This window comes from Taudactylus pleione, unplaced genomic scaffold, assembly GCF_031769625.1.
Source record: "Taudactylus pleione unplaced genomic scaffold, aTauple2 ptg000195l, whole genome shotgun sequence".
NCBI lineage: Eukaryota > Metazoa > Chordata > Amphibia > Anura > Myobatrachidae > Taudactylus > Taudactylus pleione.
The window spans coordinates 3,773,780-3,800,594 of NW_028284597.1; the positions used below are offsets into that span (position 1 = coordinate 3,773,780).

General features: G+C 43.0%; 1 protein-coding gene across 2 annotated transcripts in view; it reads right to left on the reverse strand.

Annotated features, from left to right (window-relative positions):
* Window positions 1-10,621: 10,621 nt before the first annotated feature.
* The window catches only part of LOC148518949 (uncharacterized), an 89,010-nt gene continuing 72,816 nt past the window's right edge, over window positions 10,622-26,815 (reverse strand). The window contains exons 4-6 of one of the 2 annotated variants that reach the window (XM_088476815.1): window positions 20,172-20,385; window positions 17,456-17,464; window positions 10,622-12,024 (exon numbers count right to left, since the gene is read on the reverse strand). In XM_088476815.1, the coding sequence (XP_088332941.1) occupies window positions 11,846-12,024; window positions 17,456-17,464; window positions 20,172-20,385 (402 nt within the window). In that variant the 3' untranslated portion in view covers window positions 10,622-11,845. The remainder of the gene's footprint in view (window positions 12,025-17,455; window positions 17,465-20,171; window positions 20,386-26,815) is intronic. The other variant, XM_088476814.1, reaches the window with a different exon arrangement.

Below are 26,815 nucleotides of genomic sequence, written 5' to 3' on the forward strand. Positions count from 1 at the left end.
TTCTGATCTCCACTCCCCGTTTTCAAGCACCTTCCCCTGTTACCACCCACATACGCCTCATTCTGTCACTCAAAATAGCAGGCACTCGCTATATTGCGTACAAACGGTTTTCAGCCGCACTGACTGGTTTGCGCATGCGTACTAAAAACCGTACGCATGCGCAGATGTGCGAACATCGCTCGGAACGAGCGTACTGCCGCTAGCGAGTGGCTCTGAATGAGGGCCTTTGTTTGAACAGGGTCACAAAAGTGAATCGGAACCTTGACCCGGTTGTACTCGGAAACCTCTAAATTCGGGTGTGTTCGGATTTTCTAAATCCAGACCCGCACATCTCTAGTAATTAGTGGTGATAATAGATTTTCTATTGATGTTTATCACAACGCTGTTGTCACTTATATAAGTACATAGACCCCTTAATGCTAAACTAAGAACTAACTATGAACCTACTGTAAGTCAAAATATACAACTATTGCAAATCCTTTTCTTTTCCATATATCGTAGGTTATTGTTGATACAGTTGTACAATACCCTTGTGTTATAATAATGGAAAAAAGACCCGCCGCTGTGATCTATGCCCTGCTTAGCTGATGTATTAAACAGCTCTGCTTGTAGTAAGTAAAGTGGTGACTTACCCAAAAATAATTTGTGCCGAGTTACTAACATAGACAGCAGCACTTATTTTTTCTTGTATCATGTTCATAATTCATACATGTGGCCAAAACTTGTGCTCGCATTTGTCATCACAGAGTACTGCAGCAAACTCACAGATATTGTAAGTGTAATCCCTTATTTATAAACCATATTTTGCAATGCTGCCCATTTTCTGTTTATTGTTAGGGTTTGCAGATATATATATATTTTTTTAATGTTGTTCAATACTGTTCAACAACATTCTAAGGAAGTGAATCAGTTTGTATATAGTACGGTTAAAGTCAGGACACTGGTTCATCTCAACATTAGCCAGCCAATACCACATAATCCAGCCGATTTTAGGGAAACAAAACAAAACAAAAATCTTTTTATACTGACTACCTCCAGGAGATCAGTAGCCAGCTCTGCTTTAAGCTGGCCATACACTGAATATGCTCCCTGAGCGATATCGTCTAGTGTGTCCCCGGCAGGGTGTGCTCAATGTCGTTCATGACATTGAGCACACCCGCTGAACGATATCATTAACGATATCGTTCAGCGCCGGGCTCTCTCCCCCATTCCCCAACATGCAGCAACCTGACGGCATCGTCAGGTTGGCCTGCATCTTAACCCGATGAACGATGATGACTAACGACCCGCGGGAACGCGCGTCGTCGTTATCGTTCATCGTTTTTGTGTTAAAAATGGACGATAAAGTGGACGACTGAACGATAACGATATATATACGAATATCGTTATCGTTCAATTGTCCACTTTAATCGCCCAGTGTGTACGCACCTTTACTCTCAAGCCAAGCAGAATAATGCGGGAACGGTCTGTCTTTGGTGCATTCTCAAACGGAACATGAAATCTCGGGGTCTTTTACCTCAGGCATAGGGGCTGATTTGGCAAAGGGCTATGAAAATGTCTGTTTTCACCAGCGATAGGGCTCATTTCCACCAGTGATAGGGCTCATTTTCTCCAGTAGTAGGGCTCGTTTTCACCAATGATAGGGCTAGTTTTCACCAGAGATAGGGCTAGTTTTCACCAGAGATAGGGCTAGTTTTCACCAGCCATAGGGCTAGTTTTCACCAGCCATAGGGCTCGTTTTCACAAGCCATAGGGCTCGTTTTCACCAGTGATAGGGCTCATTTTCAACAGAGATAGGGCTCGTTATCACCAGCGATAGGGTTCGTTTTCACCAGCAATAGGGCTCGTTTTCACTAGTGATAGGGCTCGTTATCACCAGCTATAGGGCTTGTTATCACCAGCGATAGGGTTCATTTTCACCAGCAATAGGGTTTGTTTTCACCAGTGATAGGGCTCGTTATCACCAGCAATAGGGCTTGTTATCACCAGCGATAGGGCTCATTTTCACCAGTGAGAGGGCTCATTATCACCAGTGAGAGGGCTCGTTTTTACAAGTGATAGGGCTCGTTTTCACCAATGATAGGGCACATTATCACCAGCAATAGGCCTCATTATCACCAGCAATAGGGCTTGTTATCACCAGCAATAGGGCTATTTTTTAGCAGCGATAGGGCTTAATATGAACAGCGATAGGGCTTCTTTTTACCAGAGATAGGGCTCATTTTCATCAGCGATAGGGCTCCTTTTCACCAGTGATAGGGCTAATTTTCACCAGAACTAGGGCTAATTTTCACCAGTGATAGGGCTAATTTTCACCAGCGATAGGGCTCGTTTTCACTCCAGCCAATAGAGGAAACTGGTTACCGCCAAAAAACCTGCTGGTTGTAGCATTCAATGGCAAATACTGTACTTATCCGTGTTTTTGCATAGCACAGGCGAATTGAACAAGTATTGCAGTGGTACTTGCACTGCCACAATATTTGTGTTCTTGTATTGCCATGTCACACTGGGGAGACAAAATCATTATTCACAGAATAGTCATTGCCAGGTCATATCAGGCACATAACTATTTTCTGAGCAGTTCTTATAAATATTGAGCTTTTCTGTCCATTACCATTTACCTGCTTTTCTTTTCTTTTTTTGCTCTTTTTCCATATAACTGTATCAGCCCCTTACCAGCAGTTCCCTATGTTTCTATGGCAGCTGCACCTATGGCCTCCAGTGTCTGCTGTGGTTCTTTTTCAGTGTAATTTACCATCTGCTTTAAATCACTCTTACCTGAAATTAGGCTGCCCTATAGAATACTCCAAATATATTAAGTTAACTATTATCTATATAATGTATCACAGCCAGATATTAAAACTCAATAGAACATGATAGCAACATCACTACCGTCATGCTGAGAGCCTGTGACAGTGAAGAGTGCAATCACTACCGTCATGCTGTGAGCCTGTGACAGTGGAGCGTGCAACTGAAAAAGACACCCCACAGAGAACATATAACTACAAACACTACAAACGTTCAAATCATTTCATGGAATGGAGTCATTTTTGTATTTATTCTCTCCTTTGAGACTAGCTGAATGTCTCCCTCTAGTGTTCATTCTGAGACTTTACAGGCTTAAATATAGACATCCTGATAATTATAGATTTACAGTATGTACAGTACTGTAAGTAGTACAACATTCCACATATTTAACTTACACCAGCATATTTCATTTAACAATTTACAGAAATTGTCATAATAGATGGAAATGAGAAAACTAAGGCTGGGTACACACAAAGCGATACATTTCACAATATATCGTTCCGACATAGATCGGAACAAAATATTGTGCAGATCATATAGTGTGTACCATGATCGCGAGTGCCCACGGGTCGTTCATCGCAGAAGATGGGACGATGCAGTGAATGACGCCATGCTGCTAAATGCAGCATGGAACGACACATTGCGCCGTCATACATTGCATCGTGCACAGATGGTGCGATATATATCGTTCCATCACACTGTCCAGTTGTTGGGTACACACATAGTGTCGTGTGTACCTAGCATTAGAATAGATGTTGGTCTCTCTTCTGAGAAAGGAACCCATTCTGTAATTCATTATGTGCAACCATCCATAATGCAAGCACCTCAGTGACCAGGACATGTCGTGTCCCCAGCCGCCGTTTTCCTCTCAGTTATATAATGACTATTGGAAAATATAAATGCCATGAAGGTTTACATTTTTTTATTTTACGATTTATCTCCAGTGGTCAATAATGAGATGATAAATAACAAACTCGACCTGGAAATAAAACCGACACTATTTCTAGCTGACTTTATTTAATTTTTCCATAAAGAAAAAGTCATCCAGTATTCTTCAAAAATATTTGTTATATAAACGTTTAATTTCTCCTTATTTTATTAATTATTATACTTAGTTGGTAACAGATTGTGCCATTTTATAGTGTCTCCATCTCCAGTTTGTGTATGAAGGCAGGGCCGGATTAAGATCTGTGGGAGCGCCTGGGCAACAAACATTTGGGGACCCCTATTAAATATGGATGAAATGGGGGTATGCGGAATGGGGACCGCATCGCTCGCAAGCATACATTGACACACAGCGATAAGCTAAGATTAGCGCTGTTTGTTAAATACTGAAAGGAGAACATTTAGTGAGTGACATAACCCCTTTAGCACTGTCTCCCCAGAGAAATAAAACTTCAAGCACACACAAGAAAAACACACAATATACACCCACAGGAAGAAAAACACACATATTGGCACCACATGAAATATTATTCACCAGCTGCACAATCTTATCCATATTACACCGCACATAGTGCCCCTGATTCACATTACAACACATAGTACTAGTGCCCCTTATTCATGTTATGACACACTGTAGTGCCCCTTTTACACAATGCCCACAGTAGTGGTGTCCATAATACACATAATGCCCACAGTAGTAGAGCCTCTTACACAATTCCCACAGCAGTAGTGCCCCTTATGCAATGCCCCCAGTAGTGGTGACCTTTATGTAGTGCCCCCAATAGTGGTAGTGCCCCTTATGTAGTGCCCCCAATAGTGGTAGTGCCTCTTATGCAGTGCCCCCAGTAGTGGTAGTTAATCCGGCCCTGTATGAAGGCATGTATATAGTGTAAAGTAAATGTCAATGAGAGGGATATTTAGGGGGAGAGTTATCAAACCTCCTAAAGAGGACATACAACCAATCAGATTGTAGCTATAATTTACAAGAATTTACTAGATAAATGATTGAAGGAATCTAATTGGTTGCTATGGACAACAACTCAATTTATACTCTTTATAAGATAAATCACCCTCTTAAAGACCAACGAGCTTCCTCATTAGATATGCTATTTATGCTAATTACATGATGACTGACATAAGGATAAAGATCTTATGCTGGGAGAGCTGGACTTAATAAGGCCTTATATCACTGATCTATTCGATTTGTTCTAGCATTGTTGAGATCTCTGGAGGTTTTCCAAAGTGGCTACAAACTATAAATGCAAAAAATTTAACATTTCCTAAAAACTGCAGATGTGCGCAGACCCTCACCCTGTGTTTTTGTTTTAAACCACTGTCGTGTTTTGGCAAAACCATCCTCAAGTGTTTTGGTTCGGTTTTGGTTTTGGATTTCTTTAAAGCTTGACAAAACCGCTAAAATCATGCAACTTGGTCCTATTTTTGTTCTTATAGTATTATTAACATCAATAACTTTCATTTCACCTTATAGCACCTGACATCACCAGGGAGGGACTTACATGCAATCCAAAACACGTAAGATCCGGGACTCGGTCCTACTCGAAACTAAAGATGAGCGGGTTCAGTTCCCTGAGAACTGAACCCACCCGAAGTTAGCAGATACGAAGCAGATCTGAGCCAGCTCGGGTTTTCCCGCCTGACTCATCTCAAAACGAGGCAAAACATCATCATCCCGCTGTCTGATTCTCGTGGGTTTTGTATTGTATAAAGGTCCCGCGATCACCATTTTTAATTCCGGCTGTGGAGAGTGAAGAGGGTGGGAGCTGTGCTGTGTTGCTGTTGTGCATAATTGTGACTTGTTTGGTTGTGCTGGGAGCTGTGCTGCGCTGCTGTTGTGCATAATTGTGAGGTTGTCCTGTCCATAGGGGCTGGCTGGCTGTTTTGAAGTTGTCCTGTCCATAGGGGCTGGCTGGCTATTGTCCATAGGGGCTGGCTGTTGTGCATAACCCATATAGGGGCTGGCTGTTGTCCATAATCCATATAGGGGATGGCTGGCTGGCTGTAGTCCATAGGGGCTGGCTGGCTGTTGTCCTGTCCATAGGGGCTGGCTGGCTGGAGGTGCTCTGTCCATCAGGGGTGCTCTTCTTCACCCCCAGTGTGAAAATAAAAACAATTTTTTGGGTGTGCGTGTTAGCCACAGTTATCAGCAACGTAGGTGCACAGGGGTGCTGTGTTGCCTGTGTCGTTTATCAAGAGGCTGGTGCCTCATTCGGGTGCTCTCCCTCCCAACTGCCCCCCAAAAATTAAATCAATCAATCAATCTGTTTTTTTTCTGTGTGTGCGTTAGCCATGGCATCACAAAACACCTCTGCTGAGATTTGCATAAACATTTCCAAAGGTGAAATTAGAGGATATGGTTTAAAAAATGGAATAAAGAAGCTAAAACTGCGTTCTCTGATTATAGTGTCACTGCCTATGGCCTCTCTTCCTGAATTTCAGTGAGTCAGAGGGGCAACTCCATGCAACTGTATTCCAGAGTGTAGCTGCTCCTCCTGTAGCCCAGGTCAGAAGATGTGTAGGGGGTGTGGTGATGATATGGACTATTGGAGCTCACATCCATTAAAGTGGACAATGAATCCCCAATCTAACAGGGAGCGTAGCTGTAATTTATAACAACACAGGATGGGATGACGATATAGGCTTGGGTGAGGGTATAATCTGGGGTGATGTATACATCATCTTCTTCACACAATATTAATTTGTACCCACTGGAATCCACCATTACAGGTGCCTCTGTAATTTTTGCATGGAATTGACGGTAAAGATCTTTCTCATAGAGTTTGTAGTTCATTTTGATAGGCATCATCTTTTCCACATTTTGGGGAAGTAGTCTCAGGCCGATCACAGACAAGGTTCCTGGCTGTGCTGAAAACTCTTTCTGAGTACACACTGGAAGGTGGGCAGCTCAAGTAAAGCAAAGGCAGTTTTGTGTAAGGGCCTCCAAATTGCCTCTTGTTCCTGTCAGTAGTTATTTACATCTCCTTAGATCTGTGTCCGTTGGGAAGAAAAAAACAATGTCTTCATCCCTTCTGGGATGAAAATCCACTCCCAGCAGCAGGCATGGCACTCAAGAATTCTCAAGAAAGACATAATGTAAGACTTAAACCTTTAAATGTTGCATTTGCTACTCTGTTCTGCTTGTCCACAATATCTGCTGCGGTTAAGTGGACAGTAGGTACAATGGCAGTTTGAACTGAAGGCCACTAACTATGTTTTTTTTAATGTCTCTGTACAGGTTGTGAAATGCCTTTACAGGAGGTTTGCAAAGGATTATTTGTTGTTTTTGAAAAGCACTCTTCCTGGTCCCCTTCTGCGATGAAAATCCACTCCTAGATGCAGAAGCAGGCGCAGGATTCTCAAGAAAGACACAACTTAAGTCCTTAAATCAGGGGTAGCCAACCTCTGTCCTCGAGAGCTACTAACAGTTCACGTTTTACAGACACCTAGCTGATGCACAGGTGTATTCATTACTCACCAACATATTTGGAAAGATCCACAGGTGGAGTTAATTATTTATTACACTTGTGATTCTGTGACAAGACCAGGAAAACATGCACTGTTGGTAGCTCCCGAGGACCAGGGTTGGCTACCCCTGCCTTAAATCATAGATCTTATGTTTGTCCACATAGCTGTTCTGGCTAAATGGCACTTTGAGGTCACTAACTAACTATGTTTTTTTTAATGTTCCTGTACAGGTTGGGAAATGCTTTTTCATGTGGAAAGTCTTCCTGGTCCCCTTCTGGGATGAGAAAATCCACTCCCAGCAGAAGCAGCAGGCTTGGCCCTCAAGGATTCTTCTGGGGCAAGGACTGACGTGAATGAGTAAAATATTTTTTTGTAAATGCCTCCCTTCCTCCCCTCCCCTACTCCCTCATAAATTTTCTTTGGAATCAAAAAATGAAATTAAATTTACTACCAATCAACCCTTCCTGTCCCTGCCCTGCCTTCAACTACATACATACTCCAACTCCCTCAGGCCGCTCTTGAATAATAAAAACATTTCTTGCCTGATGTGCCATGTTGAAATTTTAACTGCCACGTGCTTGTGCGCCCACTGCTGCCACTTAGCTTAGTCAGCCAGCTAGCTTGGTGCAAATTTTGGGCCTAAACTGGATGAAAACAATATAGTGAGTTGTGAGGTGGTCAAAATTGACTGGAAACGAGTCAAATGTTACAAAAAGACACAGGATAATTACATACATAAGTGTTAGGAAGCTATGAGAACCATTTTTTTATAGGATTTTCTTTTGTATTCTTGTTGCGGGCAGTCCCACTGCAGACTCCAACAGTATAGTAACATCCGGCTCAAGACGGTGCTTTTCTTGAAGTCTGGATGCTAAAAGCTCAGCTCCTTTTTTCGATAAATTCAAGTCACAAATTAAATCATTTAGTTCCTTTTGAGAAAATTTGTTTGGAGTAGAGGAACTTTCTTCAAACTCACTTTTATCTGTGTTGTCACTTGCACTGGATGAAATTAACATTTCCACATCATCACATTCAACATTGCACTAAGAACTGAATGATGGTACAGGTAAATCTTCGCAATGTGGTATCGGTTGTTTTGCAGAATTCATACTTGGGTATTCCCATTTGCATTTCTTAAATCATTTCATACCCTTCACAGCACAAAAATAGCAGTAACTCAAGTGATCTTTTGGCTCACACCATATCATAGGTATGCCGAAATCAAGTCCTTCTCGATCACCTTTAGTCCAATTGCGGAGTGATTCCATGCAGGTTTTACAAACTTTGTGAGGCACCCAAATCCTGTCTTGCTGGCTTATGTGATGTCCAAAATAAGCCTGATACTCTTGTTTTACGAATACAGTTAAATTTTTTCTTTCATTTGCAACACTGTATTTGCCACAAATATAACAAAAAACATCAGGGTTGTTAGTACACCGTCTGCAAGAGGAATTAAATTGTTATGGAGAAAACGTTTTGTTTCACACATTCAGTGCTAACTCCCAACAAAAGCCGGATGTACTGAACAACACAAGCCCAACCGGTGGGAAATTGGTTGTGGTGGGACAGAAAGAGGGACGAACAAAGGAACAGGAGGTATGCTAACTGCGTCACTCGGTCCTCTCCATTGCTCCTCTCTGTATGCTGGGAGGAGGCGTGGCTGTGGTGTGAGGATGTCCCAGCAGGCTCAGCAGTGCACTGCCACGCCTCCTCCCAGCGTTAGTGAGGAGATATGAATGTGTTATGTGTTGCTCCTCTCTGTATGCTGGGAGGAGGCGTGGCTGTGGTGTGAGGATGTCCCAGCAGTACACTGCCACGCCTCCTCCCAGTGTTAGTGAGGAGATATGAATGTGTTATGTGTTGCTCCTCTCTGTATGCTGGGAGGTGGCGTGGCTGTGGTGTGAGGATGTCCCAGCAGTACACTGCCACGCCTCCTCCCAGCGTTAGTGAGGAGATCTGAATGTGTTATGTGTCTCAAACGTGACTACCAGCTATGTTATCACAAATAAAACAAATTCTTGTTATTGTTGAAAGAGGGTAGTTGTTAAAAAAGCTAAATTAAGTCTATTATGTTAAGTAATGCAGGCCTAGACTAGTAAGGTACTTCACATGGAGAAAATAATTGAATTTTATAATTTTTCAGTAATTTGAAAACTGGAACCAATTCAGCTATAGCGAAGATCTAATGCTAGAAAAGGGCCTGCGAGTACTCTCAAACCGAACTTAAATTCTTGGCAATAAAAAAAAAATTTCCCAAATTTAATGGATGCAAGTGTGAGCCCTAACATAGGTGGAAGTTTAATATATAGTTTTATTTATAATACATATTAATCAGATATTTTTTATTTACTTCAATCACCCAGTCTACAGACTATGCCAAGTTTGCAAAAACAAATCACCTCATTTGCAGATTGTTGTTAATCTCAATGAAAAGGTGCCAGACTAATTGTGCAGCTTGTTCTGTGGTTGCTGTGCGACTGGCTGTTAGTGAGAATTTCCTTTTGCAGTTGCTGTGCGACCAGCTGCAAACCTAACTGCTCACTGGGTCTATAGAATGTTAACGTGGACACTATGGGCCATGCTTATTGTTTACTGTATAAAAGGGTCTGATCTGCTTCTACCGAGTAAACGGAATTCTTTTTTTCCCATATCTGACCCATCACCCGCTCTTAGGCACTGCCTGAGGAACAGATTACCGTTTATAAAACAGTCCTAACATATATAAAAACTGTATATTGTTTTCTGCAATAGTATATATAGGTTAAAAAAAGCAATTGTAAGTTTGAAGATTAATAAATGAGTGTAGTTTAGAATAGCAATAGATAAGTAATAGAAATAAGTAACACAACCAGACTAAAGTTCCACATGTCAGTAGTTGCCTGTGTCATTCCGGCAATCTCTCACAGTTGCTCACATCCCGCTGCTGTGTGGCCTCGGCCTAACATATACAAAAGACAAGTCCTTCACTTTAATAGACAGCTCCACCCAAAATCAAATTTTAATTGTAAATTTGAAAAATGTGGCACCCGTTATAGGCCCCCTCCTTTTGTCTTGTCACTTCCGCTTAAGGCGCTGATTCAATCATTGGCAATTTTGGCGCGAGAAGAACGCTCATAATGGCGGCACATCATGACGGCAACATAGCTAATTTTTCTGTACGTAGCCACACATCGCGGATAATCGAATATTCCCCTAAAACGTCCATCGCTGATCCAACTACATGGCGACATTCCAAGTGCGTCACCCACTTACAGGTATGTGTTATTGCTGTGCTGGTTTAAATAAACTGAAAAACAATCAATGACAATAACATCAATAAATTATTCAATAATAACATACAATATAAAAATGCAAGTAAAAATCTTTAAAAAAAAAATTATTCAGATGATAAAAAAATATCAAAAACAGCAGATGATAAAGCTGGTTTTTAGTACATGGTTAACCCCTTTTAGATACTGTCATTTCAGTTTTATTTGATAGCCCTTCTTCATTTATTAAACATAAGGTAAATGTGTTATACACACAGCGAAGAGTAATGGTGCATACACACGATCAGATCTGTCAGATGAACGATTTGAACGATTTTACCAACGATTTGAACGATTTCAGATAGTATTAAAATTAATGAAATTGCCAAAATCTGACTGCAAACACAGATGATGTCAGATATCGTTATCTATCAAACGGGAACGAGCATCGTTTATCGTTGCAGGCTCACATGTCAGATTTTCTTTCAGATATGAATGATCGAACGATTTTTTAAATCGTTATCGTTCATATCTGACAATCTGACCGTGTGTATGCACCATAAGTCCCTAGTCAACTAATAGGCTCCATTGTCAGGAAGAAGAATATCCTTTCAGCCCAAGCAGTGGCTGCCTCCACTATATGTGAACGATGGGAATACTCTCCTATGACTGCTGTCGCTTATGTTGGATTGGTAATCCATAGATAATGTCTGTCATGGGTCACAGGGCCTGATTCAGAACCGCTCGTAAGCGGCCGCTCATTCGCTCCGAGCAATGTTTGCCCAACTGCGCATGCGTACGGATCGTAATACGCAAGCGCGAACCAGTCAGTGCGGTCGAAATTCATGTGCTCGCAAAATAGCGAATGCCTGAAAATTTGAGTGACAGAAAGAGGCGTATGTGGGTGGTAACGGGAAGGTGCTTGAAAACGGGGAGTGGAGATCCGAACGCAGGCGTGCTTAAAGGTCAAAACGGGTATTTTATGGGTGTGCATAATTAAAACAGCAGCGTCATTAACCACGTCACTCGGTTATTTTATAGCCAGAACTGCTCGCAAAATTGTGGTAGGAAAAACCAACCACAAGAATAGCGAGCAGTTCATACCCTGGTTGATGTACTCGATTAATCTAATAAATAGCGGACATGACATAGGATGCGAGCGGCCAGGGGGCGTATTTTTCCAAAAAACGACCGCAAGTTTTTTTCGCTCGTTCAGACCTAGAGGCGTGAACAGACCGCAAAGAGCGAACAGTTCATTTGAATAGCCACCCCTATTTTCTGGACGAGCGAGCGCTAATTGCGTCCGGCTCTGAATCAGGCCCACAGTCCCTTCAATGTTGTATTACAGTGTTTGTACACGTTTATTCAAATACTGATTCAGAAAGTCCATGGAACTTGAAGTCTTCTACAACTTGCTTGGAGTGCTTTATTTTAGCTGCCAGGGCTTCAAAAACATCAATCTGGTCCACGGCGGTAGCAATTTTATAAATGAACTCTTCTGACGATTCGAGACCACGGAGGCCGAGGTTGACGCCACAGCCTGCAAGAGAGCAGCAGAATAGAGACCTTATCATGGAAAGAGAGGGGAACAGGCTTAACTTTGACATTTCGTGCCTTAAAACCGCATTTCATTTTAGTCCAGTATTACATTATATAATAATGCACTGGAAAACCTGGTCTAGAAATAAGATGTAGCAACAGATGACATGACAGGCTGGGAAGAAGCAATAGGAGCAAAAATGTAGGGGTATATATAAGTGCAGGTTTTCAGAAGTGTAGATGTTGCCCATAGCAACCAATAAGATTCATACTTGCCTACTTTTGAAAAACACCTTCAGGGAGATTGCAGATGGCAGCAGTTGAGGGGCGTGTCTAACTCCACCTATGGGCGTATATATTCCTATAAACTGAGATCCTAGCTCCCCCACTGACATTAGCATATCTCTGCCCTGACACATTTACATTAATACACCATCTCACCCTGTCACATTCACATTAATAGATGCCATCCTACTTTTGAAAAGTGGTTTCAGAGAAACCATAGATGGCAGTAGAATGTGCGGCACGCAGCGTCATTGAGGGGGCGTGACCAGCTCTGCTAAATGGGCATGTCTATCCACCTGGAGGGCTACCCATAGCATCTTCACACCTAAGGCATGTATAGTGTGTGTGTATGCATATTTCTTTTCTGTTTTGTATACATATATGGCATTAATATTGCCATGCTACTGGTACCATGTATGATATGGGTAAAACCGAGCACGGGCTTATTTCTTTTCTGTTTTGTTTCAAAATTTTGCCTTGTGCTATCATGGCAGCTTTCAATTAAGGCTATAAAAGGCCTAGTTGGGCGTGGCTAACAGCCAGCCCCTGTATAGATGTGTCCCTCTGTATCTAGGAGGTGAGTACATTTAACTGCAATGTAATGATGTGCTAGGCATATATGCTAGTGTTAGGGACCTGCAGAAAAATGGGGTCCCTTGATGCTGGGCTGCAGGCTTAAATGCTTTGATCAAATCATGACAAATTCCCCTTTGCAAATTTATGTGTGTGCAGCAAATAAAACAGTGTATTATTGTTAGCGCCAATAGCAAAAGTTTTTCTGTAAATATATATATATATATATATATATATATATAGTAGTTGGCTGGACCAGTAAAGTCATTACTAGTGCTTACCATGGGGTCTCCCCTATTACCTGTCCCGGTGCAGAGCACTCGTCCCCCGACACAGATCACTCTGCTCAGCTGCTGCAGCACTAGTCGCTTGTATCGGACTCCGGGCGGGGAGGAACTGCACTGAAGTACAGCTGCACGATGGGCTAAGCGCCGGTGGCCAGCACTACCCATAGCCCCGTGCTGGCCGGCCTATAGTATTAAAGACGTCACACGTCGGGCCCGGGCCCCACCCCAGCTACATCAAAATTTTCATTGGGACAGTGGGGAAACCAGGGGATCCTGTGTACTTTCTGGGGCAGCGGGAAGCTCCCATGTAAATTGGGAGGGTAGGCAAGTATGATCAGATTCTACTTAACATTCACCTTCTAGAAGATAATAGCTAGAATCTGATTGGTTGCTATGGGCAACATCTCCACTTCTAAAAACCTGCATTTAAGTAAATATACCCCGTAATATGGGTCAGCCACAAGAGGTGAGACACTTCATAAATAATGCCCCATAGCTGAGCACATAGACAGCCCACTAATAGGTTTATACTGGTAGAACTTGCTGAATTTCTAGAAGTCATTGTTCTTAGGAATAATTTTGGCAAGAAAGGTGGGGTACAGAGGACTGGAGTGTGCTCTTTAGTAATTAAAAAAAAAACAATTCACTTAAACATAAGAATAGCGTAACTTTTGTCTTAGCTTAAGGCCTGATTCAGAGATGTACATTATGCCGACATTTACACAGCGATTATCGGTAAACTGCGCATGCGTCTAAGCCACACAGCGCATGCGTCAGGGTACAGTAGCATAGTCTCTCGCTGAGACTCGCAGTGTGATTGACAGTTAGGGAGCGTTTGGGAGAGGTAAAGGGGAGTGGCAGCACAGAAAGCAGGCCTGTCGCGATTGTTTGGGGGCGTATTATATCCTGCATCTGCAATCCCGTACGCAAGAAAATGGCTCGTGCGTCTCAGTTCCCGCAGCTATTCTGAGTAGCCACAGAGTTGCTCAGAACTGTGATAATCGAATGATCTTTGTACGCAGATGCCTGGATTTGCAAAGCCGTGGGTGGACGTCTCAATACATTCCACGGGGTCTGCGACATTTGCATATTTCCGCATAAGTAGCTGCATTCACACATGCACTAGTGGCAGCATTAATGCACAGCTCTGAATCAGGCGCTTCATTCGAAATTTCAGTGTAAAAATCAAAGTTGTCCAGTATTTTCCATGCATGCATATAAATAAATAACTGTATTTTCACCCCTTGCATTGCAACAATTGCACCTTTTTTTTGCTGGTATAAATAACTTTGAATAAGGCCACCAATGCCCATCACAGACAACAGTAAATCATTCACAACTCATCCACTCTCTAGTGCAGATGTTCTCAAACTCAGTCCTCAGGACCCCACACAGGTCACGTTTTCCAGGTCACCTAGCAGGTGCACAGGTGTAGTCATTACTCACTGACACATTTTAAAAAGATCCACAGGTGGAGCTAATTATTTCACGTGCGATTCTGTGAGGAGACCTGGAAAACATGCACTGTTGGGAGTCCTGAGGACCGAGTTTGAGAACCTGTGCTCTAGAGAGATGTAAGAGTTAATTACAGGCTTTAAAATGAATTATAAGGTAAATGAGTCTACTAATCACAGAGGGGCAGAATAGGCCCACACCGTTATTGAATAGAATGGCCTTTAAAAGGACTTTAATTCGCCTTTTAGGTAAAAAATTTACTGCATTGCATTTCCCATCTTATCCAGAAGGGGGAGCTCTGCAATGTCCAAAGCATTGTTTAAGTACAATGCAATTGCCAAGATAATATGAATGAGGCTGTCAGCTTAGCGGAAGCTACAAAGTAGTAACATACAGTTGTAATCCATAAAGCCATAAATTGACTAGCATTACCATTATTCCGGCAATGCTCAATTGAGACAAAGCTTATTGATTTCCTTTTTGAGCACTTTAAATTCTATTATAAAAATAAAAGCATACACATAAAAGTACAACAATTAAATAAAATGGATTAAACATTTAAATCTTTTTTAAATATTTAATAGAGAAAAAAATTATATCAAAGTGCTTTCATTTATAAGCAAATCCCTTTTGTGTCTATTTGTGATAGATGCTATGGAACAGTTTCTGAACCTGTACGCAAAAACAGGATGCAGTCAGGAAGCCGACGGTCGCAATGCTGAACGCCGGCTTCCGACTGTCTAATCCCGGCAAGGGTCTAATGGCAGGCATCGAGATCCTGACGCCTGTCACTTTACCTACGCCAGGAGACCAGCATACTGATCGAAGGTAAGCCAGCACAGGGCACGGACAGCCGTGTGGGGGGGGGTTAGGGTTAGGTTAGGTTAGGGACTCCCGGGGGGGACTTAGGGTTAGGCTAGGGGAAGGGGGAGTTAGGGTTAGGCACCCCCGGGGGGATGTTAGGTTAGGGCCCCCGCCGGGGTTAGGTTTAGGCAGCGGGGAAGGGGGGATTAGGTTTTGGCACTTAGAGGGGGGTTAGGGTTAGGCACTAGGGCGGGAGGTTAGGGTTAGGCACCCCTAAAGGAGGGTTAGGGTTATGGAGAGGGGTTAGGTTAGTTAGTACTTACCTTTAGTGCAGTCGGGATCTTCACTGGTGCCATGCTTGCGGGAACGGGATTGAACCACCGGACATCGGTCCAGCGGTATTTCAGACCGTTCCCTGCAAAAACATATGGTCAACTTTGTTCTGTGACAGTATCTGCCTCACTCAACACTTGGGGCTTATGTAATAGAGCACAACTAACAACCTCTGTGGAACTCCTGCAAATCTTTCTGTATTTTTAAAGCGGCAATTATTTTAAAAGCAAAATCAAGCTGGTTTTGCCTTTAAAATGATTGCTGCTTTAAAAATGTAGAAAGCCTCGCAGGAGTTTCTGCGGGGGCTGGAAGCTATTACATAAGCTCCATGGTGTCCGAATTTCTCACATCAGCAGAGGAATATGGCCTAAAGTGTTGTACGTGGGATTCCCACTTCTTTGTATTCTGTCCCTATAAATGATGTTCCGGCCGGACCTCCCTTATATGTGCATCATAATTACTCAGTGGTTAGAAAGGGGTCATGTTGAGTTTCCACCCTCAGTTCAAAAATATTTTGGTAGGTTAATTAGCTGTGGACAAATGTGGATACTAGAGTGTGTGTGTCTGTGTATGGTACAGAATTCAAACTGTATTAAGTAATATGGTGGTGCCATAAGAATAATGCTAATAATTATAGCCCTACCAGTGGCTGATACGGGAAAAAAATTACATGAGGGACATCATAATACAAATAATAATATTACATATACGGGCCAACTACCAATTAATATGAACTCAATAAACAAAATAAATTATTGCCTCAATAATTAATTTATAAATAACATTGGTCCCTTAATTTTTATTAACTATTGTCTGCATACCCTACATTTTTTTTATGATTTACTATTTACATGCCCACAATAATAAATGAATTAAATATTTGTGCCCTATGAGAAAGCACTGATTATTGCCCATTATTATTGCCCATTTACTCTGCTTCCCGCTATCTTCCCAGATGTCCATACCGCCTTGGGGTTGGCCCAAGTGAATACCGGAAGGTCCATTAGATTTTACGCCTTGACACTACCAGTGCAAATCCCTCACTAAAAAAAATCAGGATGGTGATTTGCAGCGACAGGTGATTGAAAATCAACAAATTTTGGTGTTTTTACGGTAATTTTCACTTTTTTTGGGTGGTTTGTAACTCACCCAAAAAATTTCCATAAATTGGTAATTTCAACATTTCACACTATAATAAAATTTTCCTATTGAATCCCATACAAGAAATTACAGATCAATGATTCTGGAATGATACAGAGAATAAATAACAACTCCCTTTCACTATATATGACAACAAACCATTCAAACCCTTACAAAGTATTGCAGGGGGTATGATACCATCTAGGAATTAGCAGATCATTTCCCAAAGGCCTCTCATTTTGTTTCCTTAAAGGCTCTTCCCCCGGCCCCCAAGCTTGTGATTAATTTCATTGACATTTTTCAGCTACAGAATTTCCCACAAGAGACCGGGGTCCCATCCTTCCTGAGTTACCATTCTGTTCTGTTGTACCAGCTGTGTAGTTTGGAGTTACTCAAAATTTGGAGTCTGATCAAGAAAAACCTTCAAAAGATGCCCATCAGATATAAACTCTTTGGAGACAGGAAGAGGAAAGTTAGTCCTAAACTTCTCCCTGGAGAATGCGTCTGTCTCTCCAGCTTCAACTTGGGTATAATAGTACCTAGCATTAGTAATACCACGTGGTCCTTTTAAGATTCTCCAAGTAGTGGACCCTGTATCTTTCATTAGAGCTCCTTCATACCCTACAAGTTCCTAATGCAATCCTCCTCTACTCATTAATCATTTGACTTCTATCACTCCTTCTCCCTCTTCTGTTAAAGTCCATCAGTAAGAATTTGAAGTGAACCAACTAATTCATTTTAGGATTATAGAGGCACTCTATAATTTTGAGTAGACTGGAAGGGCTTTAGCCCAAAAGAGCGCTGTTGGGAGAAAGCTTCAGATATCCATGCACCTTGTCTTCTACGTTTTTTTCACAAGAGCTTTCCCCACAAATCCTTTACAGGGTGTCCTGAGACCACCACTAAGAAAGAGGTAATGTCACACACCGCCAGAGCCCGACATGCTCTTACCAGGTCCAACACCTCTGCTTCCCGCTCTCCTCTGGTTTCCCCCAACCGCCAGCAAATGTTCAACTTTCTTCTATCATTCATGGCTTGCTTTATTTCCCCTGTGCATGACCCAGTCTGTTTGACCTACTCTCTGGTACCATCTCTCCCTGTTTGGTGCCACATTGTGATCGCCTGTTACTGATCTTGGCTTGTGTGTTGTTGACTACTCTATCTCATATATCCCTGTGGCTCGGACATTACTGCTCTGTGTACTAGACCTTGCCTGAGAAGGGGGATGTGTTTTATAGTAGCTACTTAGTAAAGTTCTATTTATTGTTATTAAAAACACAGATGATGTGCACCACCAGGGATGTGCAGCCTATTGCAACACTGCATGCACAGTTTTCCTCTTGGTTGTGCCTCCTACTCATATACTATGGAGGAATATTCCTCTGGAATCCTGCCCAGTCACTCTGTGTGTCAATAATCAGCAAGTGCAACAGGAAGATAAGTCAGATCATCAGCAAGTGAGCAGGGGAGAAACAGAAACAGCAGTTGGTGAGTGGGGGTGAAATGTTAACATTGCCAGAATGTCAACATTAGAGATAGATGGCGGGCCGGGAGGTTTAGGCTATGGGGGAAAAAGGTTAGGGTTAGGCACTAGAGGTAGGGGATAGGGATAGTATACTCACCAAAACACAGCTTTGTCATATGACTCTGCCGGAAGTGACACACATGATCACCAGGACCCAGAAGATGCAGCTGAAACTGCTGGAGCAGGTAAGTCACCGCTGGACCACCAGGGATTATATGTCAACATTCTATCATATCTATAATTAATCTGTGTCTACATGATGAATGTTGACAAGGTCAATGTCGACATTATGACCATGTCAACACTCTCATGTTGATAGTATGTTGACATATCATACCTAAATTGATTATTATGGGAGGTAATAAGGGAGTTTTTGGTTTTTATATTCAAGTTAGGACCCGAGGACTGGGATGACAGGCTGTAGCTGCATAGTGGTGGTAGGATCAGAGGTCTACTCATGGGTGAGACCCATGTGGTAAATGCCTGGGGTCTTGTGGTCAGTGATACCTGCAAGGCTCCAATCTGCCCCCGGAACCAACTGAGTGGCATTCATCCCCTTATCCTGAATATAGGGATAAGGGGCTGGAACCAGTGTTTGAGAACTCAGGTAATCGGCAGCCCGTCTGGAATCTGCTAACAGATGCTGCAGACCGATTATCAGAGCTGGGTCACTGGAGCCTAATTTCTAAATGAGAAACCTAAATCCAGCATCCAGTCGCCAACAACCGGAATGAACACTGTAGCAGACACTCAGCACAAACCTCAACACTCTAGAAGAGAACCCATAGGGCAACAACCTCCATCGATAGGGGTACCGATGGTATGGTGAGTATTGAGTCCCAGAGTAGGTCAAGAGCTACAATGCTAAGTAAAGGCAATATAATTACAGCTATCAGAGTGCAGGGTTTGTTAACATATTCCTAAAAGTATTGCTTTGTATGCAAGATGAAAGCAATGTGAAATGTTTGCTTGGTAGTAAAATATAATGGTCTCCCCAGACCTTCCCGCAGGTGCTGTTTATGCCTGATTGCCAGTTTGCAAAGCTAAGTATTCTGTTTACCCATTTCATATTGACTAGTTTTACTGTGTTGAGTCATGGCTTAAAATAAGAGGCCTCTTATAGCTGTTTTATATGTGTCCCGGATACTTTAAATAGGTAAATCTTCAGTAGCGTTTATCTGAAAATATACTGAGGTAGCTTCACTAATTTGTTGGGAAACTGCAGGATGTAATAGACATAATCTTAAATATTCAAGAAGTCTCAATAGCTCTTAATGTTTCATATATTGAGAAGACGATATGAAGCAATGGAGTCATGGTCTGACCAATCAGCTTTTTGGATTACAGCATGTGATGTGTATTGACCCTGGCTTAGGGGTAAATTTACTAAAGTGAGAGTTTTTAGAAGTGGAGATGTTGCCCATAGCAACCAATCAGATTCTACTGTACTTAACATTAACTAGCACCCTCCAGAAGATAATAGTCCCTGATTGGGACTGTGCCATGACCACAGTCCCAATCAGCTTACTCCCAATGTTACCTAAAGACAGGCTTTGCATTGCGAGAGTAGCTGTACAGGAGTTGGAGGAAAATCCCCCGAGTCTGAAGAATCCTGGGATGGGAGTAAATTGAGTAGTGCATCTTTTATAAACCTTTAAAAGTTTATTTTACTTACTGTGTTTTTTTTAATATCTATAATGGAAATAAACAGTAAATAAAGAGTTATGTTATGTGACCCAGTCGGACCTGTATCAAAGTTCAGCACCCGAGCAGCTTCTCCCTCTAACGTGACCACAACATTGTCTCCTTCAATGAAAGCAGACGTCACCCTCCTATATGACAGCATGATCTCAAATAGTCTGCGACTGCACTGCAGGTGAGGGAATGTTAAGTCGCTCATTCTGGGCTCGATGTCAGTCTTGTAAGCATTGAATGACTGGTGGAAAATGTTCTTCATGACCTGGAGGTAGAGAAACCAGTGACATAATCGTATGAGACAAATATATTCAATGTATTAAGAACAGTACATGACCTGCAAATATGTAGCTGACAATACTGTTTAATTGTGCGTCCAAAACTATTAGTTGTGTCGTGCTATATAGATGTATCGCAAACACTGTGCTTATAAAGAAAATACACCTGTAAACCTAATTTGTTCTACTTTTAAGCCCAACATTCCTGCACCAGGCAGTGACAAACCATCTTAGGGGTGGTGACTAGTACTGTGGGCCCTTCTAATGAGAACTTGCCCCATTTAGATTGTCCATTTCTACATAGAAAAAATAGCGGGTCAGTGATCAGTCTTGAAGCGTCAGACTAATGCCGCCATCAGAGCTACCACCTCTTGTGGCATACGTGGCACAAACCAGGGGACACAAAACAAGGCATAGGAGATTCACAGTATCAAACCTTCTAAAAAGAACAGAAAATGATAGCTATATTCTTATCGGTTGCTATAGGCAACACCTCTATTTTTACTTTATAGAAGATTTGATAAATCACCTGTCAAAGCTGGATAATTGGCTGAGACAAGATCAGTTTAAAATTGAAGCGTGCGCGACGCCATCTTGCGAATGGCAGCTAGACTCCATTTTAGAAACAAGAATCTGCAAGACGCCATTTTGCGACCAGCGTCACTTTAAGTTACAACTCACGAGCTAAGAACAGATGGCAATGTTTTTGATAATCTAAATAGAATAGACAATGCACCAGAAACTGTGAGTGTTTCACATACAAATTGGGAATCCCTATTGGCAATTGTAATATAATCCAGGCATTGATCGACACAATTGGATTTGTCTGAATCCAAACAGGTTTTAGTTTCATACCCAGACAGGATGGTTTAGTTTCACAGTTGGAGGTCACATTTGCATTGCAGTCTGAAACTGTGAGTGAGGAATGATATGTGTGTGTATGTGTGTGTTTATATATATATATATATAAAGTCCATCATAGATGGAATCTCATGCATAAACACCGCACATTACGCACAATTGAGCTGCTAACATGACGCCCAGTAGCGAATGCACAATTATTAGCATCATGTGATTGCATCTTTCACCATTTTACATACACACATTATGCTTAAGACCCCGAATGAAATACCGTTTAGTAGCTAAATGCGCACCCATCTGTCCCCAGTTAACTAGTGTCTTCATATCAAACCCCGAATACTCACACATTACATATTCACACATAAGGTTTAATAAGCTTTTAAAGTATATGCTTTAAGTTGATTCAGTTAGTTTAAATGCTGAGAAATAAAGATATTTGGCAACTAAGGTTTTATACATGCTAAACAAGTCGTGTTTGGTTTCGTACTGATGCGTACTCTTTTTACAGTATTTCAGTGTTATCGGTGGGGAGGTCGCATCATGCATTCTCGAGTTATGGATCGCAGAGGCTACAAGCAACAAAATGTATATTTCATGAACAACTGTTAGGATGTTACAGGGGGCGGGAAGGGAAAGACACCCAGCTGTTAGAGGCAGGGAGAGTCTATTTGAACCAGCCTGTTAAATGCTTTGTAACAGATGCTTCTCCCCTGGGAACCAATGACATCAGCAGCAAACTTCTCTATTGTCTTGTATATTCTGGGGGGGTATAAATATGTGTGCTCCAACACTGGGTCTTTAGTCTTCTTGCTGAATGCTGACTGAGGGGTTTCTTGCTGATGCCTAACATCTGGTACCGGAAGCGCTGTGTATGTATACTGTACTTGGGTCTGTATAATTCCTTTTGCGCCTAAATTGTGTCTGGATCAATTACGTGTAACTGTCTGAACTTTTACTTGAATAACACTTGTGCTTTGGAACCACAGATTCCAGGTCTAAGTCTTTATTTACTGTATGACTGCGTACGCAAATTAGCGTCATCCTTAGAGGTTTATAGGAAGGATTTTAGAAGGTACAGGCAGGGGTATATAGAGGTTAAATTTTAATATCATCACACCCCATCAGATTCCTCCTAGAAACAGCCTCCCTATAGACCAACACATTCATGTTAGGACTCTGAGAAAATAATCCCTGTTGCCATTGTCACCAACCAACCAAAGTCCACCATGCCAATTCTCCTAACCCTAGAGGTAGGAGCATATATGTTTCTTTTGGGGAGATGTATCAAACCTTGGAGAGAGATAAAGTAGAAAGAAATAAAGTACCAACCAATCAGTACTTTATAGCTGTCATTTTTCAAACACAGGGCCTGATTCAGAGCCGGATGGTAATGCAAACGCCACTGCATTCTCTCACAGGTCGCGGTTGCTAAAATATACTAATGCCTTCCAAAGCTTACCCGAGCCAGGGGCGTATCTATAATGGGTGCAAGGTGTGCAGGGCACACGGGCCCCTGGGCAGGGCCGGATTAAGGCTTGAGGGGGCCCCCGGGGCAACTAAGTTGTGGGAGGCCCTACCAGTAAAATTTCCACACACCCCCGCAGCCACTATTACTATGCCCCTTGCCGGGAGAGAGAGAGAGGGGATAGAGTAAAAGAGAGAGAGGGGGGAGAGAGATGGAAAATGGGGGAGATGAGGGAGACAAAGAGAGGGAGAGAGAGACAGAGAAAGAAAGAGATGGGTAGGGAGAAAGAGGGTGAGAGGAAGAGAGGGGGGGAGGGAGAGAAAAGGAGAAAGACAGTTTGGGATGGAGACAAAGAGAGGAGAGAGAGACAGAGGGAGGGAGAGAGAGATGGGGTGACAGAGGGAAAGAAGGAGGGAGACAGAGATGAAGACCGCATAGTACCTGTTTCTGCTTCATGTTCCTGACAGGGGAGGGCATGCGACGGCATTAGCCCCGCCCCCTACCCATACACCCATAAATCACGGCATCTACGCAAGGGGGCGGTGCTTAGAGATCAGCAGTCATTGCCACCCACTGTAGAGGCGGAGAAATGCTGCTGCTGTCTCCGTCTTAAATCCTCAAAAGTCCATCAATAAGTGACAGACTGCCAGGAGCCGGCCAGGGAGGAACCAGAGTGGCCCGGTTCAGGACCATGTTTGCTGAGTGTCGGGGCCCCCAATGTGTGGGGGCCCCTGGATGACCGCCCCGTCCACCCTGCCTATAATCTGGCCCTGCCCCTGGGTCCAGGGGAACCCACACAGCACCCATCTTTTGAATACTTACCTCTCCGGAGTCCCACATCGGTGCCAATCGATTGGGAAATTGCCGCGGTGGCCATTTTTCCAGCGTTTTGCGAATGCACAGTAGACTCTGGGCATAGAGTCTACTGCTGCACCCCAGCGCTCAATGCACTACCGGCTGCCGGAGAGAGAGGGGTGCCCCGGACGGAGACTGCACACGAACCCCTCCTCTCTTAAAACACCCCAGACCCGAGCATAGGGACACCCACTGCTGTCTTCTTATATCCGTATGGCGACGTGCAACAGCGTAAACATCGATGCACATCAGACAGTCACACAGCATATAAGTCACGTCTGACCAACCACAAACACTGCAGCTCTCCTAACACACAGAGGGCTCTCATGCTGCACAGGAGATCACAATGACTAATATATGCACGTGGGTCCTCTGTGCGTGCATGATCGCAATGCAATTGCTGAATGTGCGCAGTGCGGCGTTCGTGCATGCACATTAGCAAACAATCGCTCGATCTGCGTAAAGATCACCATTGCTTGTCTCTGAATCCAGCTCACAGCCTGTAAAATGACAGTTAGAAGCTGATTGGCTGGTACTTTACCTCTCTCCACTTTATATCTCTCCAATGTTTGAAATAGCTCCCCCTATGTTCCACAATAAAAAAAAAAAAATGCTATCAAAATAACCCCGTATAGTATGGCGACAGAGCTGTGGAATTGTGCCATGGGACACTTCTTGCAACAACTGCAGTAAGATGAAAAAGTGAAACACTGATAACTATAAGATCTACATTGGTTTACTGCTTCAATTGGTTTACTGCTTCAATAAACTTTAACACCTTCTTAACTTACTTAACTACTAAATATAAGTAAATAAAGACACGGACACCAGAGCTTGGCTAAAAAAGGTCACAGCTTTTTATTTATCAATTAAACAATCAACCTAACCAGGGTGGCTAAGAGACGCTGCAAGCTCAGTTCTAGCTTTTACGCTGAACAAAACTCGGAGGACTACTTAAAAGTCCCCCCTCTAGACGCACTAACGATGTGAGAGTCTCACTTCCCTCTAGGGCCAATCCGAGGTGCTACCGTACAGCCAGCACCCGGGTCCTCCCGCGCGGAGCAGGACAAATTCGCCAGGGGCAACGAGGGTCAGTGCCCCCACAAAGTTGTCTTACGCCACTTAAAGCCACTGAGTTGCAGCGTACTCCCGCCATGCTGTGCCTCACCTGTTTGGAAATAAAAGTTAGTGTACACAACTTAAATAACTGGGTGGGATGGTGGGTGAAGATGATCCACTTACAAGAGACCGAGCTGAGCTCTTGCAGCACTTTAAATAGACTCCCTATAACTCCTCCCTCTAAACATCCCATAGGCTAATCCAAACAAATTGACACACACAGATTAACCCAGTAACAAGGCTGTCATCAATCCCACACCAGCAGAAAACCAGCAATTTTATCTTCCCTCAATTCTATCCAAATTTCGTCTTCTATAAGATCTACATTGGTTTACTGCTTCAAATAAACTTTAACACCTTCTTAACTTACTTAACTACTAAATATAAGTAAATAAAGACACGGACACCAGAGCTTGGCTAAAAAAGGTCACAGCTTGTTATTTATCAATTAAACAATCAACCTAACCAGGGTGGCTAAGAGACGCTGCAAGCTCAGTTCTAGCTTTTACGCTGAACAAAACTCGGAGGACTACTTAAAAGTCCCCCCTCTAGACGCACTAACGATGTGAGAGTCTCACGTCCCTCTAGGGGGAAAATCCGAGGTGCTACCGTACAGCCAGCACCCGGGTCCTCCCGCGCGGAGCAGGACAAATTCGCCAGGGGCAACGAGGGTCAGTGCCCCCACAAAGTTGTCTTACGCCACTTAAAGCCACTGAGCTGCAGCGTACTCCCGCCAAAGCCAGGCCCTAAAAACTGGCCAGCCACCCAAAACAAAACTAGCCCAAAAACGAGAATAAGTCCTTCACGAATAAAGCTGTACGCAACCCATTCAGATGCACACCATCATTCCGGAAAAACTTCCCAAGCTCCCCAACAAGAAAAACATGCCTAATTGCCACACCATCCAAAGACTCGACATGCCTAGTAACCGCCACATTCACTTTCTTCCGAGTCCTCTCTATCGCCCCATGCTTACGCACTCCTCTCCATTGCAAACGAGGCATCATGTCCGACCATACAATCCGCACAGATGGCCAACGTACGTGAATCTCATCCAACACTCCACGCAGTCTCACAATCAGCTCCACTCCTTTCACTTGACCCAAGTCATTCCCTCCAATGAGTAAGACCAAGAATGTTGGAACTCCCCATTTTGCCACTGAAGACATCAGCAATGCCAACACCGCCTCCACACGCAAACCTCTCACGCCAATCCAGCGGACACTAACGCTACTAGGCCACAAGTTCTGGCCTTGCGACAAAACATGCTTTTCGGCCCAGAATACATAAGAATGGCCCACTAGCCAAACTGTCCCGTCTTCTTTTGCCAATTCTGTGAAAAAAGAAAACCCTAACCATGAGAACCTCACCATACCCACAACTTAACCACTTTAAGCAAAACACAACTTTACAAACACATAGCAACTAATCTAGCAGGGATGCCAATGTGGGGAAAACTGTAACCCGAGTGAAGAAGAAAACCCAAAAAACCTTCCCGTGAACCAAATTGGGCCAAATCATGGCTAACGGGAGGAAAAATTAAAAAATCCCTTCACACCCCCAATTGCTCAACGCTAATCATTGAACAACTGGCGGGTAAGCGACGCTTTCGGGTTGACGCAAGGAGCGCATCTAATACTCAAACACAAGGCACAACTATATCTTGTCGCATCGCACATATTTTGAAGCGCCTGATAGAGCAGCGCAAGTAGCAGCACCAATGCGAAAGGAATGAGTACCATATTCTGACGGATCTATTCCTAATTCTACTAAGCCTTTCTTAAATACGGCAGCAAATTGGTACTTAGTGAGAGGAGATTTGTCAGCATGCACTAACCATTGATTTCCTCCAGAAGGACGTATCCCCATATAACTTGACACTAATTGGACTGGACAAACGCTCTTGCCGACCTGTTGACTCAAAGCAACCCACTTGCCTCTGCCGGTTTGATCGGTTTTAGAGAATCGAAGCTTGCAAAGCACAGCCGAATCCCGAAAAACGATGTCACTTAACAAGATTCCCGAGGAATTAGAAGTTTTACTGGAAGCCACCAACTCACTGACCCTAAATGCACCAAAAAATGCAGCTGTAAAAGCTAGTCTAAACAAAGCAACTT